At 40.4% G+C, this 18,835-nt stretch overlaps 1 protein-coding gene across 1 annotated transcript in view; it reads left to right on the forward strand.

Moving 5' to 3' along the window:
• The window catches only part of XPR1 (xenotropic and polytropic retrovirus receptor 1), a 167,080-nt gene that overhangs the window by 91,817 nt on the left and 56,428 nt on the right, over nt 1-18,835 (forward strand). The window contains exon 3 of the mRNA XM_067535217.1: nt 17,464-17,565. Within this exon, the coding sequence (XP_067391318.1) occupies nt 17,464-17,565 (102 nt within the window). The remainder of the gene's footprint in view (nt 1-17,463; nt 17,566-18,835) is intronic.

The following is an 18,835-nucleotide window of genomic DNA, read 5'->3' on the forward strand; positions in this document are numbered from 1 at the left end:
TGAGAAATTGTTGGAAACGTAGAATTTACATACAAGAATTTACAAATAATGGGATTACTTAACTTGGAAAAAGAATGTATTGTGAAACAAAAATTAAACTTAGCAGTAAACAAAAGGAAATAATTTATGCAGCATATTGTCAGTCTGTAAAATGTAATGCAGCCTTGTGTCGACCTCCATTGCCAGTGTAGACCAGGCCTAAGACTCAAACTCCTGCTCTTGGAGTTGGCCCTTCATCCTCTGGAGTCCTGGCAGGAGCTCTCACCACAACCCTCTACTTCTAAAGGAGTTGAGCAGTGGTGTATGGAGGGTCTCCGGCACTCGCGGGATAAGCCTACATTTGTGTGAGTGCCATTTCCTCCCACCTCCCCCCCAAGCAGGGAAGGAGGGGTCCCAGTGCCGCCCTCCAGCTGCCCTGGGGAGCAAGGTGCTGTACCCCCAGGGTTGAGGGGCGTGAAGCATTGGGGGGGGGGGCACAAATGCAGGCTTGGCTCCGCTGCTCCTTGCTATCCGCACTTATCCGGCGCTGGCTTGGGTGGGGCGGCCTCACTCCTCCCCCAGCCTGGGAACGGGGGCTGAGCTCGCCCTTTATGATGCGGATGCAGTGCAGAAGCAGGAGCAGCCGCCCCCAGCCTCCTGCACCTTCCACCCGTCGTGAAGGGCCAACCCAGCGCCCTGCACTTACCTGCCGTTCCAGCCCGGTGCTGGCTCGGATTGGATGGCCTCATCCCTCCAGCCTGAGAGGGGGACGCTGGTTTGGCCCTTCATCATGGGTGGGGGGCGCCGGAGGCTGAGGGGTGGCTGTTCCCTCTTCTGCTCCTGCAGGCCATCCCCCTGTGCATCGTGAAGGGCTGCCCGTGTCGTCCATGTGTCCCATGTCCTCCTCCTCCTCCTCCTCTCCCCCCCCCACCCCCCCCGATCCCCACCCAATCGAAGCCGGTGCCAAGCTACGGGGCTGGAGTGGTGGGTAAGTACACTACGGGCCAGCCCTTCACAACAGCCCTCAGAGCCTCCTGTGCATCGTGAAGGGCCGGCCCAGCGTCCCTTGCAGGCCGGCGCCCGGGGGGCTGGCCTCGCACCCCTCGTTTCGCCGCTAGAGGTGAGCTCAAGGAGGCGAGCCTCTCATGTAAGGCCTCTAAGAAAAGGTCTAAGAGTCCCCATAGTAAGTCCTGATCGAGCCGAAAATTATTTCCGGCTCAGTCAGTATAATCGGTACAAACGGCAATAAAGCCATCTAAATCTGGTACCCAGGGCATGCGCAGTACTGAGCCAATGGAGCAAGTCGGACTGCCTAAAGACCCAATGGGCACAGGCAAAGAAGCACCAGTACCATGGGGGCGTAGAAGATCCACCCTGGGGAGCACTCCATCAGCACAGTCATCGGCACCGGTACTGACTCTGATGGACTTTGTTACCAGGTCTACATCTCTAGGCCCTTCAGTGCAATCCTCTCAGCACCGACATATAACGCCATCCGCACAGCTGGATTTCTGGTGTGCAACGGATTTTTCGATGTCGGACACCCTGGACTCACCTCTACTCTGTACCGGGGCTCCGCTACCAAGTTCATCCAAAACCCTGGACTCGTAGATGTTTTCCTGCCACACACTGCCCTTCTCATTGTCGGAGTCAGAAAGTGAGCGAGAAGATGTGGGTTCCCACCACTCTTCTCATCTGCCATATGGGGTTCAGTTTCACTGTGGACATCAGGCTTATCGTCCCCCCCGATCCACAGCCTCCCTGATTTGGTCAACAATGGTACGAATCACAGGGCCTCTACTCCTCACAGTTTCATATGCATATTTTGTCAGTATTTGTGTATACACATACATACAACTCAAAGCTGCAGCAGGAAAGTCACTTTGCAAAATTGTTTCTCTTATCTGATTGAATCATTTCTTTGAAATGTAATTGGTATTAGTGTGCAGAGGTCATAGTACTGTAGAAGTAAAGCATTTGTTTAAATTCCCTAGTAAATTTATGGGAGGTGGAAGAGGAAGGAAGGAAGGATTATTGTTTGTGACTTTTAAAGTGAGTGGCTTCTATTATATTAAACATTGGAATATTTGAGTTTATTTTAATCGTGCTTTCCTGCTGCAGTTCCCAGCATCTATGGTAATTTCTTCAGTCATTGATTTGAAAGAGGATTGGCTACAAGATTGTCTTTTTTTTTGTTTTGTTTTTTGCATTTTCATTTTTTTCATTATTTAAATATCACTCAGCTAAAAGGTCAGGAAGCATGGCACTTATTGCATTATGGTAATTGACACATTATTGGCTTTTATCAAGAGAGGCTTCTGGTGGATTGCTTGTGTTTCACCTGATAGAGGGAAAATGGGAGGGTGGATTAATTTATTTAAGGGACACTTTCAATTTGAATTCTAGTTAAAAAAAATTTTTTTTTTAAAGATCAGGGTACTAACCTGCCCCAGAATTTTCCTGCCAATTTTTGTCTGTTTAGTTGCACCATTTTCCTTTTCTCTTTTTAGGAGTATTTTTTCTGTGCCCTGTTGTGTGATACAAGGGTCAAACTGGGGGGGAGGGAGGAAGTGATGGTACTCTTCCAAGCTTTGCCTACAAAATCAAGAACCATGTGAATTGCCAAAATGAAACACTGCTCAGAGTATATTGTGTAGGTGTTAAAATGTCATCTTGCATTCTGACTTGATCTTCTCTTCAGTGGGGCTTGAATATGTACATTGGCACTGCTAGGTTCATAGTGCTTGGGTTCTTCTCCCTCGCCCACATCAAAAAGTTTTTATCTCCCAGATGCCACTCACCTGTGGTGCCAAAATGAGATGTCACTCACAGTAAACTGCAGATCTTTGAGCCTTCCTTCTCTTTTCTTCCCTAAGAAATAAAATAACAGTGCTGACTTTTTATTATCATCACTAACCATCTGAATTAATACTTCACTGAAATGAATGGGTGTGTCACACTTGTCCCAGCTCTTGTTCCATGCTCACACAGCTATCTCTGCATTAAACTTTATTCACATTGCTGAGCTCTTCTTTGCCCCTATATCAACTAATGACTTTAAAAATGAAAGCTGAGGTTCTGGAGAACAGATAGCAGCTTGAGACTGGTGCTGGAGCACTGTACTGCTGGGTACCATCCCTTTATGAGCCTCACAAAATGAAGAAACTTTCCCTTGTGTTATTGGTTATTCAGTGAAATAAACAACACACAAAGGGTATGTCTATATCCTGTTTGTTCCTGTTTCAACTAATTAATTGACTTTTGTTTTAACTTGAGTTTAAACAGGACCACAAACTCTACTCTGGAGAAACCCAAAGTGCTGCCAATTGCACAAAGAAAAACTGGAAAAATAATTATCTAGTCTTTCTTTATATTAATCATTCTGTGTGTGTTGTAATAGTAAAAACAAAATTTTCAGCTGGTTTTTGTTGACTGTTAATACTTAAAAATGAGGTGTCTAACATCTTCAGTTTAGGTGATTAGAATGCCTTTAACAAGCATATAAATCACCCTTTTTACTTCCCCCTTGAAAAGACATGGAACTCACAGGCTGGTTTGGGTACTGAAAAAATTTCACTGGGTGCCATCACTGTGTAATGTCTTTAGCAGTTTGATTCCCTGATGCTGTTTTAGCATTGCTTTGCTTTTGATGGTATTGTGCTGCAAATTTATCTGCAACACAAATGCTTGACCCTGCTACATTTCTTTCATCTCATTTTCTCCCCATAAAGTTTCCAGATAATACCTAATAATTAAAATAGGTTTCTTCTCAACTGTCCCTTGAGTCTTAGGCACCACATGGCCCTGAATTAGTGGCCTGACCAAGAATATTAATAATAATGCTTGGAAGGCAATGTTGTGCAGATGTTAAGCATCACATCCATATAATGGACAGGCACTGAGGATGGAAAATTGAAGTAGAACAGTGAAGTTAAATGGTTAACTCTGACAATCTGCAGAATTCAAACAGCAATTTAATGAGGTTAAAATAAAATGTCAAATCTGGGGCCAGTTAGTCTGGGACCTGGGGAAGAAAACTCACAGAAGCTTAGAGATGTCTTATCTGCTCTGAAGCGATTGCCAGTCCTGCTATGGTTTCACTTCTTTTCATATCTGTTTGATCAGGCAAAGGAGTAGTTTACATCCCCACTCTGTCTCTATTGGGATGGCAACAGGCATATTGTGGCTGTCCGTTTGTTCCCTTTGGAGTCCCTGCTTCAATGAAAGAACTGCTATGCTTGAAGATTCTGAATAGAGCCCTCACCAAAGCAACCCATTCTCCTATACAGTATAGTTCGTAACACAGGCAACTGCAGGCAGCTAATACTAACTTTAAAGCAGCTTTCAGTGCTAAGCCAATAAGAATTATCTTTTGCTTTTCCTTTTTTAAGGAAGAATGTTAACATTATACGGCTTGCTTTTCTTAATTTTTTCTATTTGTCTTTATACTGTATCCAGTTTGACAGATACAGCAATTTCCTGCAATGTCTTTGGGAGCTTCTGCTGTATTAAGTTTGTTTCATTGTGGGCCAAGGATTGTATGTAATTCCATGGGGGAGGGGGATCACAGTCCTCCCGGAATTTAGAACAATTGAGGGATGATTAGGCAAATTCACTCAGGTTGTAATACTTGCTGAGAAGTAGCACCCCAGGAAGGGCTTGCATATAAACTAACACTAGTTCAAACTGGAGTTTGTAGATACAAGCAGGCAAATAAAGGACTTCAGGATAAATAGCCTGAGGGTCTGCTTTCTTTAGGGTGACCAAATGTCTTGATTTTATACGGACAGTCCCGATATTATATAGACACCTATTACCCTCCACCCCCTGCCTGGATTTTTCACATCTGCTGTCTGATCACCCTAGCTTTCTTATCCAGCAAACAGAGAGGACCTTCTGTCCAAGGGAGGCCTCAGTCCTTTCTGGGACGAGTTGAAAGAACATGACCTATTCAAGTGTGTGCTTGTTCTGAGAAAAAGGTGTGAGGAACTTGTAACCACAGGAAAAACCCTGTGTGGAGGACTAATCACATGCCAGAGCCTTTGTTGGAGTTGGGGTTGATCTCTAGGAAGCTTCTTACCATGTGTGTATATTCTTTTATTGTTTTTAATGTGGTTTCTCTGGAGTGCTCTTACCTTATGAAAAACTGTTTTTGGTTAGAATGGGCTGCATGGTAACATATAACTGTAGGCTGTTAGTTTATAGCTGCTGAGAAGAAGGCAAGGCAGGCCTGCTTACGCAGTCTGCCTTGCTGGGGAATTCAGCATAGGCAGAGAGATGCGGGTCTCCGACCAAGAGAGGTGATGGCTTGGGAGCCCGAAGTCTGAGTGGGTGCTCTTGATGGACCATGGAGAGGGGATGCAGGTGCAGTTGCCCTGAACTCTGATACTGAATACCATGGTTTCTGAATACCAGGATATCTATTTTCCCTTCTTATTTAGGACCCATTTGGTTGATGGCTTCCAATTAGGCACATTGTTATGGTCTTATGTTTAGATGGAGTGGGTGTTGGAGGAAATAGTTGTTAACAGATATGTTGGCAGGATACAGAAAAGTGCTTCAGGTTACATTTTGTTTAGCCATTTGTGAATATCCCTAGGGCCTGGTCTATACTGGTGGCTTAATTCAAATTAAAGACCCTTAATTTGAATTAATTACTCCCGCGTCTACACTTGCACATTGTTAATTTAAATTAAGGAGCCTTTAAAATCGAATTAATAAAACCACCTCTGCAAGTGGATTAGCGCCTGAAGCACATCAGTTAATTCGCATTAGTGTGAGTGTGGATGCAATGGGACTTGATTCGAATTAATTGGCCTCCAGACTGTATCCCATGATGCCCCATTTCAGTACCTTCCCCCAAAGCAGCCCCGGGAAGATTTAAATCTTCATTTCCTGCGGTGAATGGGTTTAAAATCCAAGCTGTGATCACCCCCCTACACACACAACAAGCCCTTTGCAGTTTGTCTCCTTAAGGGTTTGAAAGATTTCACTACTCCCCTCCCGCGTGGTGAATGCGTTTTAACTGCCCAGCAAGCCTTTTGCAGTTTGTCCCTTTGAAAGTTTAGCCCTTTAAAGTTTGTCCCTTTGAAAGATTTCACCACCCACCCCAGTCCCCGCGTGGTGAATGCGTTTTAAATGCCAGCAGTGAGAGGAAATTTTTTGCTACGTTGTTTCAGTGGCCAATCGTGGAAATTGATACTTTCTTAAGAGTTTATTCACAGTGCTACATGTGGATACATTATATCATGCTTTCCATCAGTGAAATGGAAACATTTGTATCACTGTATTAATATACTAACTGACTCCGTTGTTATTTATCTTACATTCTACAGACACCTGTAGAATCAAAATCAAAGGCAAGCAATATACAGCGGGTGGTAGGGGGAGCATAAAAGGCAAACAGCATACAGGTGGGGGGGTTCATTTGGTGAAGGGAAAAATCAAAGGCAAGCAATATACAGGGGATGGTGGGGGGAGCATAAAAGGCAAACAGCATGCAGTTCTAAAGTAATCCAGGATAAGCTGCGATGTATTTGTCACGGTCAAAATGAGAGCATAGTTCAGCTGGCTCCATGTGCCTGCAGCAATGGCAATCGGGGGAGTAAAAAAAACCATGAAAATCCTTTTCCTGTTTGTTTGGGGGTGGGAGAAGAGGGGGAAGCAGCTCTGCATCCTGGGATGATACTCCTCACAACAGCCTCTATGGTTAGTTGCACTGTGGGATAGCTTTCCACATTGCACTGCTTTCTAATTTGAATTAAGGCTGGCCAGTGTGGACACAAGAAACCAGCACAAACACTGTAGTGTGAACAGTCTGCAGTGCTTTCTGTAATTCGAATTAAGCTAATTCGAATTAGTGCTGCAGTGTAGACATAGCCTAGGTATCAGTGGATGTAATAATAGTTGTCTGATAATTAGGAAGCTTCCTTTCCCTTCTAGTGCACCTTTTGGATTGTCTCTTCCCTACTATATATAACAACAAATAGGTAAATCTATCTTCTAACTTGGAGAGTAAGTCATAACTTCCAAGGTCCTGACAATACTGCTTCAAAAAATAAAATGATTTTAGGGTTTGGGGAATAAGTGCTCTAAGAATGAGGTAATTCATATTCTTGTTCCCTTACACACCTGAGGGAGTTAGCCATGGTTTCTCCAAACCAGTTTGCTGCATTTCAATAAGGTGAACTAGAGCCATACTGCTAATTCAGACACTATTGATAATGACTGTTCAGGCTGATTCTTCTGGAAACCTTTGGGGATAAAATGGCAAATGGCATTTTTAAAATTTGGCTTAATATTTAATTGTTTTTAGGATCTTTAAGGGATGCTTTTTTGTGGTGGTGGTCTGAAGGTATTCAAGGGAAAACAGACAAATTAAAGAAGAAAGAACATACACTTATGAGGTTGAAAGAACTTCCAAACTCTGTCCATTACAGCATGGTACACATATGGTGCATCTGAATTTGTTAATGCTGAGGGTAAATGAAAGGGGTCATACTGTCATAAATTCCTCATGTCAGATTAGAGTTAGAATATTTCTTTTGGAACATGTCTATGCTCTGCTTGTTTAGCTTTTCTTTTTGTTTCTCATACAATTTTAACATGGTAATACATATATCAAAGCAGTGGGTAGAGCTGACTTAAGTGTGGGCTGAGATGGTCTGTGCTAGCTGTTGGATTTCACTACTTTCATCTGTGATCTGGAAACGCATAGAAAACACTAATGGATACACCTTTCAGAAAAAGATTATCCAGTCTTTTTGCTGTGATGCATTTTCATTACGCTTTGCTTTGAATTTGCCATGTAAACCATGTATCGAGAAGTAGCTGTCAGTTTGGAATCATATTGCGAATTAGTTGACCAGTGATGAGGGATATTCTCAGATTGAGGGATATTTGATCTTAAAATAGTTAAGTCATATCTGAAAAGTTCAGAACCTGCAATTCAGAACTTTCTGGGAGATTCTAGCATGTTTACAATGGGTTGAGATGTACAAGAATGTCATCAGAAGTCTTCCCAAAAACAGTGCTCTCACTTTCCGTTTCCTTTTCAAAATTCACCGGTTTTTCTGGCTGCCTATTTGGCTCCTACTTTAAGTGACCTTATTATTTTTCAGCTATTGCTATGATGTCTTGCAGTTTACTTTCAGTTGGTGTGAAGGGAACGTTGGTGCACTTTTGATACTGGTGCATCTCTGGTATTTGAAGTATGGCTAACTATACAGAGTGAAGCTGAAGATAGGAAGACTGCTTCAAAGGCAGCAGCTTTGGGCCTCTCCATCACTCTTCATTTTGTAGAGTGCTTGGAAGTAGAGCCCTGCATGGGACTAGTGTCGAATCCTGCAGTGGGACTGGTATCCTGTGCGTCCCAGAGGACCCGCTGCCATAATAATGGGAGCGGGATTAAAAATAGGCCTGTGCAGGGTTCTGCAGGGCTCTCCTTGGAAGCTGAAAGTGTTCTAACTCCCTATACTCATTTGCTACCCAACCAGTGGTTTTGCAGTGGTGACTGTAGCATATTCCAACCTCATGGTAACTGTGTGTGTTTATTCTATCATCCCTGCTGCTTTTTATATTCTTTAAAAGAAAGGATGGGGGGAAACATATTTGAGATTCCAATTTGAGCTAAGTAGTAAATTAAAGTGAAAAACATTATAAATTCTTATAGTAAACCAAAAATAATAAAGTGAAACTTAACTGTGTAGATCCTGCATATTGATTGAGGCAAAGATGTTATGAAATTTTTGAGTTTCAAGTATTAATTAGATGAGTTTTGGCCGTTTGCAACAGATTAGCAGGACACCACTATTTGGTGTTAAGAGCTAAGAGTGTGGGGGGATTTAAAAAAAAAAAAAAAAAAAGGGTGAGGTGGGGTGGGGGCAGTTCAAAAAACTAGGAGGAGAAAAAAGGGGTTGCTTCTGGTTTGAGGAAGCATTTGTTCTACCTAGAGACTATTCAGGTTGAGGAAGTGGAGAAATTGATTCTTTTTTCAGTCTTTGGGACAAACTTTTCTTTGTTCCTTCAGCCTTTATCTTTAATGTGTGATAAGTTATTTTTTGTGAATAGATTCTCCTTCAGATTTAACCTATGTAGAATGATGTTCAGGTAATTGATTTTATTCATCTATATATGTATCACTAGATTCTGATGACATGGTAACCATAAGCAAAGTTTTAGTGGTTTGCATCACTTGAATCTCAAGATGTTCATAGCTTTACTTAATATATTGATGCTAAGCAGTAATCCTTTTAAATTTAAAAAATATTGCAGATTATTAAATTGTATATGCAATAACCTGTACAAGTATTTAAAGCTTACAAAAATGACTCTCCTGTCCTTCTTTGTGTTGGAAACACCTGATAGAGAAACAGAAATATAGAGTACCTGGGAGATGTGTTTGAGTGTAACAGTCATTTTAGACTAAGAAGTCACTTTTTTTATTGTGCCTCTACAAAACATGTGACAAGTTAATAGGTGCTATTTATAAACCCAAAAATTCAGAGATAGTTCAGGCAATTGGAGTACAGTAGACTTGATATAATTTACCTCTTGCTGTTCTTTTGGCTAAATTGTTCATTTTGCATGTTTTGTTCACTCCTGAAGTTGAATTTCATGGCTGATATTACTGCCATGGAGTACAAGGTCATAGAAGCAAGAGATGTAAGTAACAAAACAGATGCACACCAGATATCTCTATCTCTCAAGTATACTCAAGCTTATAAATTTTACCTCCTGTCCAGCTAAATAAGCCACCTGACTACCACAAATTGTGAGATTCTGTGTAAGTGGCACTATACTTTCTGGTGGGAGAGATGGAGACCTGTGAAGTAAATAGCTTGGATTTTTTGCCTACAAGCCTCTTCTTTCTTTTTGTAATCTGAGAATATGGAGGAAAAGCTATTATGAAACAGGTTATCATTATTTCCATAGCCACCTAGAGCAGATTTCACTCAACCTGGATTATCTGCTGTGAGGACAGCAAAACATTGATCAAGTAAAATAATTCACCAAAATGTAGCATACTCTTTTGAAACTATATGCAAAGCATAATACAGAGTATCTTTAATGAATAGTTAAGCCTCCTCTTAGGACAAAAAATGCGCTAATGTTACAGTATGTACTTGTATTTCTGAATTTGCTAATGCCAATACATGGAATAGTGTGTCTGCTAGTGGATTCCCCTCTTTCTTCTCAAGTTGCATGCTGGGAAGGATGCAACTCTAAAGTGTGTTTAAAAAAAATCTTCAGAATATTTGATTGCTTAAAGAGAAGGATAGATCAATATTTGTTTAGGAGCCAAAATTAGTATAATGTCAGAACAGAAAGCTATCTGGCTTTTTAAGTTTGCTGTTTCTCTTAACATTTTATTTCATACATATTCTCAGGGGGAATCAGAGTTCAGCAGCTACTTCCTACATTTTTTTCCTGTGCAGACATTACCAGGCTCATTTTCCACTAATGCCTATCACCACTAAAGTCTCTTACTTCATGAAATGAAGTAGTAATTTAATAGTCAAAGGATAAAACTTGATTTGCACTAGAGCATTTATCAGGGGTGAATTCTGTGAGCTCTGTCTCTAACCAGGTTCAACAAGGAAGATATGACTGCATGGATTTTTTAATAATGCAAAATGAAGTCTAATGTTGCTATTCTATTGATTTTTATTTTGTCTAGTTCAGGGGTATTTTGTTTGTGGATGATTCAGTAGATACCTAAATAAGGTGACACTTCTTCATACTTAAAACACAGTACCACTAGTGAATTTGAATTTTCATGTTTGGCCTGCTTGTGAGATTGACCTCACTGATTTATGTTGAGTTGTAAAACATAACTTGAGGAAAAGGTCTAGTGTTTCTCATTTTCATGATATTTGAAGTAGGCGCGCTGTAAAGCACAAAGGATTCTTTCTCCAAGAATCAGGCAGCACAGACAATACTGAAGAGGTTTATTCACGATATTGAGAAGTCTGATAAATCAGCTTCAACTTCATGGTGTTACAGTGGTCAATTATATACTCTTTCTTATCGATTACATAGTACGTTATAAATTTTTTATCTGTTCATTTACAAATACAGACATTGTCCCATCCGGAGAGAACAATAGTGATAATGGTTGTTACATATACGCAGAGACACTTTAATCACTCTACTTACATCAAGGATCCTAGGGCTACACTCGGGGCGGGGGTAGGGTGGAGGAAGAAGGGGGAGCGGTCCTAACAGATAGGTGGCAGGTGAGACAGAAATTCTAAAAGCAAATGTGCTGTTCTCATTGGAATTAGAATCACTAAGAGGACATCTGGCTTTCTGAGCCATCGGATGCTTACACTAGCCATTCTCCTTGAGGATCAGCTATGCTCGTTAGACATTTAAATGAGTTTCGACCTACAACTTGTTAGCTGAAAACAACCTCAAGCCTTACAGCGCAGTTGTCACTTTCTTTGAAAAGACAAGTTGCATTGATAAAAATTGAGTTCTCTAACAAAAAAACCTAAATAAAATTGAGAAACAACAACAAAAATTCGTTGCATTGGTGAGAAATGGCCCAGAGAAAAGGTGTTTCCATATACTTATTTTAAGCAGTTAAAAAATTGAATAGTTTATTCTCTGTTCTCACCAAAGGACTTGCATCTAGCTACAATATTCTCAACCTTTTGTGTTCCTGGTCTCTGGAAAATGATGGTATACTTTTGTGTTCACACCTTTATTGGTAACAAAGCAAGATGTGGGTTGCATATGTTATCAGTTGGTCATCTTAATACTAGGGAAGTCTGTTGATATTTTGGAGGATCCATAGTATTTCTTAACTTTGAATATAGACTTTCAAAAGTCCTTTGACAAAGTCCTGCACAAGACACTACTAAGGAAACTAAGTAATCGTAGTATGAGAAAAAAAGTACTTTCATGATCACTAAGACAGAAAAAAGAGTAGAAATCAGTGGTCGGTTTTCAACATGGCAAAAGTTTAACAATAGAGTGCAACAAGTTTCTGTACTATGAGTGACATTTAATAAATGTATTAATGAGCTGGAAAAAGGAGTGGGTAGTAAGGTGGCAAAATTTGCAGATGACAAAACTGTAATTCTGTACACTGAATGAGGCTTTGTGAGAAAAACTTTGTGATCATGTAAGTGAAGGCTGTCATAACAGAAACACATGAGGACAAATCATCTTTAATTTGTGCATTTTCTAACTGAGTGCTTGACTGCTTTTGAACATCTGTCCCGCACTAATGTTGGTGCACAGGCCTGAAACCAGTCTCTTCCATTTCTCTGTCATTTGCTGTGCTTCCATTTGCTCTATGATATTGAGATTGTCTCTTTTGCCCTCCCTGCTAGAGTTGTTTTTAAAGTTTCTCATGGGTGTCTTCATTTTCTCACAACAGTTGGTTTCCATTTGACAGCTTCTTGTTGGAGTCTGTGTGTTGGCATCTGACGTACATGCCCCAAGCATGTCCAGCACTTCCTTCTGATTCTGGTGGAAATGAGCTGCTGGTGATTTCTCAGGTCTCTTAATTGGTGATGAAGTCTTTCCAATCAATGCCCTGGATCTTTCATAGGCACGTATTATTGAAGGTGTCTAGTTTTCTGTCTAGAATTTTAGTAGATCTCCAGCTTTTGCAGCTTGACTTTGCGGTCTTAATATTCTTGTATTGCTTTGTTTGTATATAATTTTAATATACATTTTAGCTAGTCATTTCAGTCCCAGGGAAGTAGAAATTTTGAATTGATAAATCATAACTGCATTGTAGAACTGCTAAGGAGGAGTCTGGAGGCTTTGGCAGCTGGGTGGGTCAGTTGGTTTTTGTCAACTCAGGAGACATTTTGGGACTGTGGAATGACTAGATGTTTCCACTAAAAATGAGCAGCAGTTTAAAATTCTTAAACTATGGTGCCTAAATTTCTTTGCAGTGTGGTTGTAGCGTAGCTGGTCCCAAGATATGAGAGAGACAAGGTGGATGAAGCTTCATGCTTTCACCATTAACAGGTGTGATCTTCGTAACCATGAGAACTAGAAAACTGACTTTCTTTTTTAAATGAAAGTTCAAATTTTGGTGCACAGTTCTATGGTTAATAAGCAGAATCTGCAGCAAATGACACAACCAGGGAGAACGTTGGATTCTGTATGTAATGAATTAACAAGAAGCTAAGTCCAGGGTTCCAGTGCGCTTGAATGCTTAGTGCAGTTGATGTTGAAGTGGTGATCTTTAAACCTTCATCTGTTGCATTGAGATTTAAAGTGCTAATAATGTCTCAGTTTGGGTCTTTGATTTTTTTTGTTTTTGTTTTTGTGATTATATACAGAACCCTCTGGTAGGACCCTGCAGTCTCTCTTTTCTAGCAGGTGACATGGACAGCACATTTGTTTGGACAAATATAGTGATTGTTTTCTGAATCAGCTCTTAATTGTTTGAAGAATAATTTGACCTTGATAAGGCTGTGAATCCAAATCACTTTCAATAGCTTGCCATTAAATGTCAGCCAGGTAGGGACTTAAAGGATTCTTCTAATGGTTGCATTTTATATCAAGACACTAGAATGAAGGAAAGCTACACTCTCCCCATTAACATCTCTGGAACCAACCATACAGAGCTGTATGCTTCTCTCATTATTAGTTGCTACAGTGATTATAGTACAGCTGCCAGAATACAAGCTGTCATGCGGGCTGGCTGGAGTGGGGGGGGCATTTAGTATATTGTGAGACATCAGCATGGCAGAATCATAATAATCCATGTGGGATACGCCATGTCAGGTACTGTTCGGAAGGTTGTAATAGGCTAAGTAAGATAATAATACTTATGTTCATGTGTAATATGTGAAATGGAAGTTATAGATGTATTTGAGATATCTGTGTTTCAAATTGTTCTGCCTGGCAACACCCCAGATAGGATGGCCACAGAACAATGGCCCACATAATGGCCCATTAAGGCATTCCCAGGTGCAAGGGGCCCAGAGGGAGAAGCCATCATCACCAATGAGTCACCAGAACCTGCTTACGTGACTCTGGATTCCACTGCAGGCAGCACACCTGAAGAGGCACCAGGATTGGCCCATGTGACTCGGGACTCCAGTTTGGGTCTTGTGACTGTCCACAGGCCACATGGCCGGGGGAGGGGGTTTATAAGATCAAACCACAGGATCCATTTGGTCTATGATCCTGTCCAGCTGCAGACACACACCTACCTCTGGATCTATTCATCTTGCAACTGAACCGAAGGACTTAGACCCATCTAGGTACTGGATGTGAACCAGAGGGAACTATAGAAGCCTGCAAATCCACATTTCTTCCAGAAACCTGATGTAAATGGACTTTTAATCATTTGTATATCTGTGATTTACTTTAACCCTTTAACATTTCTCTCATGATTTATTTCTTTCCTTTTACAATAAACCTTTAGTTTAGATACTAAAGGATTGGCTGCCAGTGTGGTATTTTAGGTAAGATCCAAACTCATATTGAACTGGTGCTGTGGCTGACCCCTTGGGGTCAGAGGGAACCATTTTAGTAAAAAGCATAGAGTTCTAGTAAGTGGTCTCTTTACTGGACCTAGTGCTGATTTGGGAGCCTGGAGCTGAAATACAGTAAAGGGGGCTGTGGGCATTTGTGCACTGGCTTCTTGATAACCTGTGTGGGGAAATCAGAAGCAGTTCGTGGCTGGTTGGGAAGCCGGGCTTCAGTGTCACCCATCAGCGTGGGAGAATCTGCTCTCCTTTTGCAGCCTGCCCTGACCTTGGCATTATCAGTTGGCTACCCTGGGCACGTCATATCACACAAGCCATTAAACTAATTGCTTATAAATGTACTGAAAATATTTTAACTGGGATAATAAATGTATGTGAAGGGACTTTGTATACTAATACCCATCATGCTTTTCTCGTCTCTCAGTTGATGTAGTTGTGCTCAAAGTGCAACGAACTGAAAAATGTAGGCATGGCAGAAGGTGCATAGAGTTATTTTACATTTGGCTTTGCAAATGAGTGTGGCTTTTCTCCACTTGCTTTCTCAGAATGGGAAAGGTGGGAATCCATACAATTTTCTATAAAATAACCATTCTTTATTTGCAGCCCTGAAATAGAAAGCTGTGGGATACAATTGAGAGGTTATCACACTGATCAGAGTTTCATCTTAGCAACCAGTTTCATGGCAGCACCATGGGCATGAGGACAAAAAACTGATTGGGGATATAGAAAAAGAATAAAGGAAAGTTGCTGTTGGTCCTTCTTGGCAGTTATAGCTAGGTGCCTAGTAAAAGCAGCTTCTGTTATCAAGGAGCCTCTTAACCCAAGGCCAGCTTCTGACATCATGACTTTCATATGGCAGAAAACCTTATCCTGTTTAGCTTTGAAAAAATAAATACAGAACAGCCTTGGGCAGAATTAGTCTATTATTGCAGCTAAATTACTGAGCTGCAGTGAGAAACTGAACTGAAAGGAAACCTTTTGTTACCAGGAAACAAAAATCTGAATTTTAAGACTCTGGAATCCACTCCAGTCAGAAACCTATAAAATGGAGTTTAAAGGAAAATATTTAACAATAGGTAAAGATTTTGTGCAGCATTTGTACAGCCTTCCCTTCACTTGACATGACTGTGTTTTGTGTCTAATTTCTGACCTGCCTTCATGCTTATATGGTTTTTAAAATCTCTTAGCACAGCTTTATTTTCAAGATTTGTTTTCCTCTGCTAGTCCTTAGCAAACAGCAGAGAGACTGAGGTGAGACATAACTATTCCTTTCTTATTGCTACATGTCAATACAAAGTGTAAAGAGGTTTTGTAAATGAGTCCTTAAAATGGCACCTTTGAAGTTATGTACTGTCATTACTGTCATAATGTGGAATTCTTTACCCCAGAGTCTGAAATATATGGCTAAAGTGATGTTTTGAACACACCACTGAGCTACCATGTGCAAGTGGGTTTCAAAGTGAAACTGAGTATTTGGTTGGTTCCTTGGGGCTATGTGAGCAATGTCGTTTTCAAAATGAAGCGGTATACAAGTTTTATTTACAAGCCTACTGGGACAGCACAACAGAATGAAGCAGAGAAAGAGATCTGGAGAGGATGGGAAGAGTTAGGCAACATGATGAGGAGAGAGAATGTGAACGGGGAGAGAAGTGGCAAAATATCAAAAGTGTAAAGAAGAAGTCTGTGGAGGGCAGGAGGAAAATTACAGTACTGTGTGTTTCTCTGCGTCATTGGAACATTTTTAGAGACAAAACATTTCTGGGTGGTATGAAGTGGGGAGAAACTTAAACCCATGGATTCTAATTGAAAATTTCATTTGGCCCTTTATGTAAGAGTCTGAGACATCTGTTTTAAACACAAATTTGGTGTTTGGCAGAGTCAGTATAAATGTAAATGTTTAGTTGGGAAATGTTTTTTTGTTTTGTTTTTTTTTTAAATGGTAAAACCAGCATCTCTTCTGGGCTGAGAACTTGTATACCAACCCCAACACAATGCAAACTTACGTGGCAAAGTGTTAGATCTCTCAGAAAGGGAGTAATGTAATGGTAAAATGTTGACAGGAATATTGTACTTAAAGAATGAACCACAGAGCATTTATCTTACGGTTTCTGTAATTGCTGCACCTTGGCTTTCAGATGCACTAAACTTGGAAATAACCCCTGTACTTTATTAAATGCTTTGGAAAAGTTTGTATCAAAGGACTTGTCTCTTCTGCACTGACTGGAGAGCAAGAATAGTTTGAGTCAAATATATGTAGAAGTGCAAGTAAAGTAAAATAGAACAGGGAATGTGTACACTAAGATTATTGGGGAATCAGCTTTTCTTTTTTCTTATTTGCTTGCAAAAAGTCCCATATTTTAGAGACCCATTTCTTTCTTTGCTATTTTTACCAAAGAGATCAGTAATAAATGTTTTGGTTGAATTTGCTCCAAATAAAAATTATAAACCAAAATCTCACCTGTCTACCTCTAACTCACCCTTAAATTTGTTTCCTTTATGGACTGACACAAAGTCCAGCCTTAATTCCTAGCGTAAAAGAGCAGTCTTTTAAACTAGTCTGTTGCGAGAGAGTTCAACTTGCATAGACAAAGTTGGTTTAGGAATCAGGAATGAGAGTACATGAGACCTACAGCAGTGTTTGGGTGGGAGCAAGATGAACTATTAGTAAAGTTGAGAGGACATGTCTTTGTGCTTTCAGTAGCTGCACCTTGTGTGTCACTTACCTTGATTAATCTTCCTTCTTCCTTTCCCTCTGTATTTTGGGCATTGTTAATCTCCACTGCAACAATGATTTGGAATAAGAGTGCAATACCCGTTCCGATCACGTGAGGTTTATGTCCCCTCAAGGAGTCGTCTGATTTGATATTTCCTGACATTCTGCCAATTATTACAGGGGGAAATAGCTTATTTTCTGGAGAAATATTTTCACATTTGCCTCTTAGAAAGACCAAGATTATGTGATTTCATGCCCCTCTTTCCTTAATTCTCCTACTGTAAACTTTTTCTTTTTGTTCCATAGTCACGGACGAGGACACGGTGAAGAGGTATTTTGCCAAGTTTGAGGAGAAGTTCTTCCAAACCTGTGAGAAGGAACTTGCCAAAATCAACACTTTCTATTCAGGTAAGCTACTTACCTACCTCTAATACAGTTAGTGGTAAGTATAGCGCACAAAGGGCTAGGACTTCCAAACCCACAGAATCACCGTAAAATTCCTGAAGGTCTGCCATCAGATAATCATAGGGTGTGTCTATGTAAGAGAGCTGGTTTAACTTAAGGTGTGAATTTAAATGATATAATTAAACTTGTGCAAAAAAAGGTGAGTGGATGCTCTTGTTTGATTCGAGTGTTTTATTTCAGTTTAGCTCTTTTGGAAACAGATTTAAATCTAACCAGAATATGCCACTCTTAAACAAAAATACAAATGTGTCCAAAAGCTTTCTGTGCGAGTTGAATTATATTGGTTTAGAAACAGTTTAGGTTAAACCAGTGCAACTTTCTGATGCACACAACCCTATAGCCAATGGCAGATATCTGGCAAATACATTACACAGCAATGTAACATGTGCTTATGACATTTCTGTTCTAATTTATCAGAGTTGATGGGACTGAAAAATGAAGAAACCTAGCAAAGACATTATAATTGCTGTGTTTCTTCCATGTAAGCTTATACCCGTTTTTCTTAATACAGCATTTTGAAACTTCCACTGAAGTGAAGTTTCTCACAATATATAAATAAACTCTAAATAAACTATAAATAAAGTTTAAAACTGATAATCTGAGTCTATCATTTGTGTAATCATATTTCTAGAAAAGGCTTTGCAAAAGCAGTATTATAGGGACATATGGTCAGATCTTGGGTCAGTTTCCATCCTGTTTTGGAATTGTTTGAGATGGGTTTCATACTGGGGGGAGACGTTTCTGTATGAATATGATTTATTCACATTTGTCATAGTTTTTCATATAATTTTGTCGATAAAACGTTGTATAAAAATGTTTATGGCGCCTGCTTATCTCCTGTCTGTTTCTCTGATTTAATCCAGAAGTGAATACATAATGTTGAATTTGTGGCACTAAAAATTATGATAAGCACCAGGGATGACTTCACTGAAGGAACCACCAGAAGCTGGGCAATGGGGGAAAGAAAAAGTAATAAAACTCAAATATCAGCAATAATTGTACACTACTGCTGCCCTCTGCCCAGATTCCATGTGGGAAGTAGTCTCTTTTTTGGCTCTATGGAGGAAATTCTCTGTCCCATGCATGACTGCTGCTTCTCTCAGACCCTACGAAGAGTCCCTTCATCCTGCTGCTAAACTCTTCCTTCAGACCAACTCTACAGCTGGATACCTAAATTGGGAAAGTAGATAATAAAATGTATCCTCAGAAAGTG

This window comes from Emydura macquarii, unplaced genomic scaffold (assembly GCF_026122565.2).
Source record: "Emydura macquarii macquarii isolate MOO-44397 ecotype Brisbane River unplaced genomic scaffold, CSIRO-AGI_Emac_v2 contig_3477, whole genome shotgun sequence".
Taxonomy (NCBI): domain Eukaryota; kingdom Metazoa; phylum Chordata; order Testudines; family Chelidae; genus Emydura; species Emydura macquarii.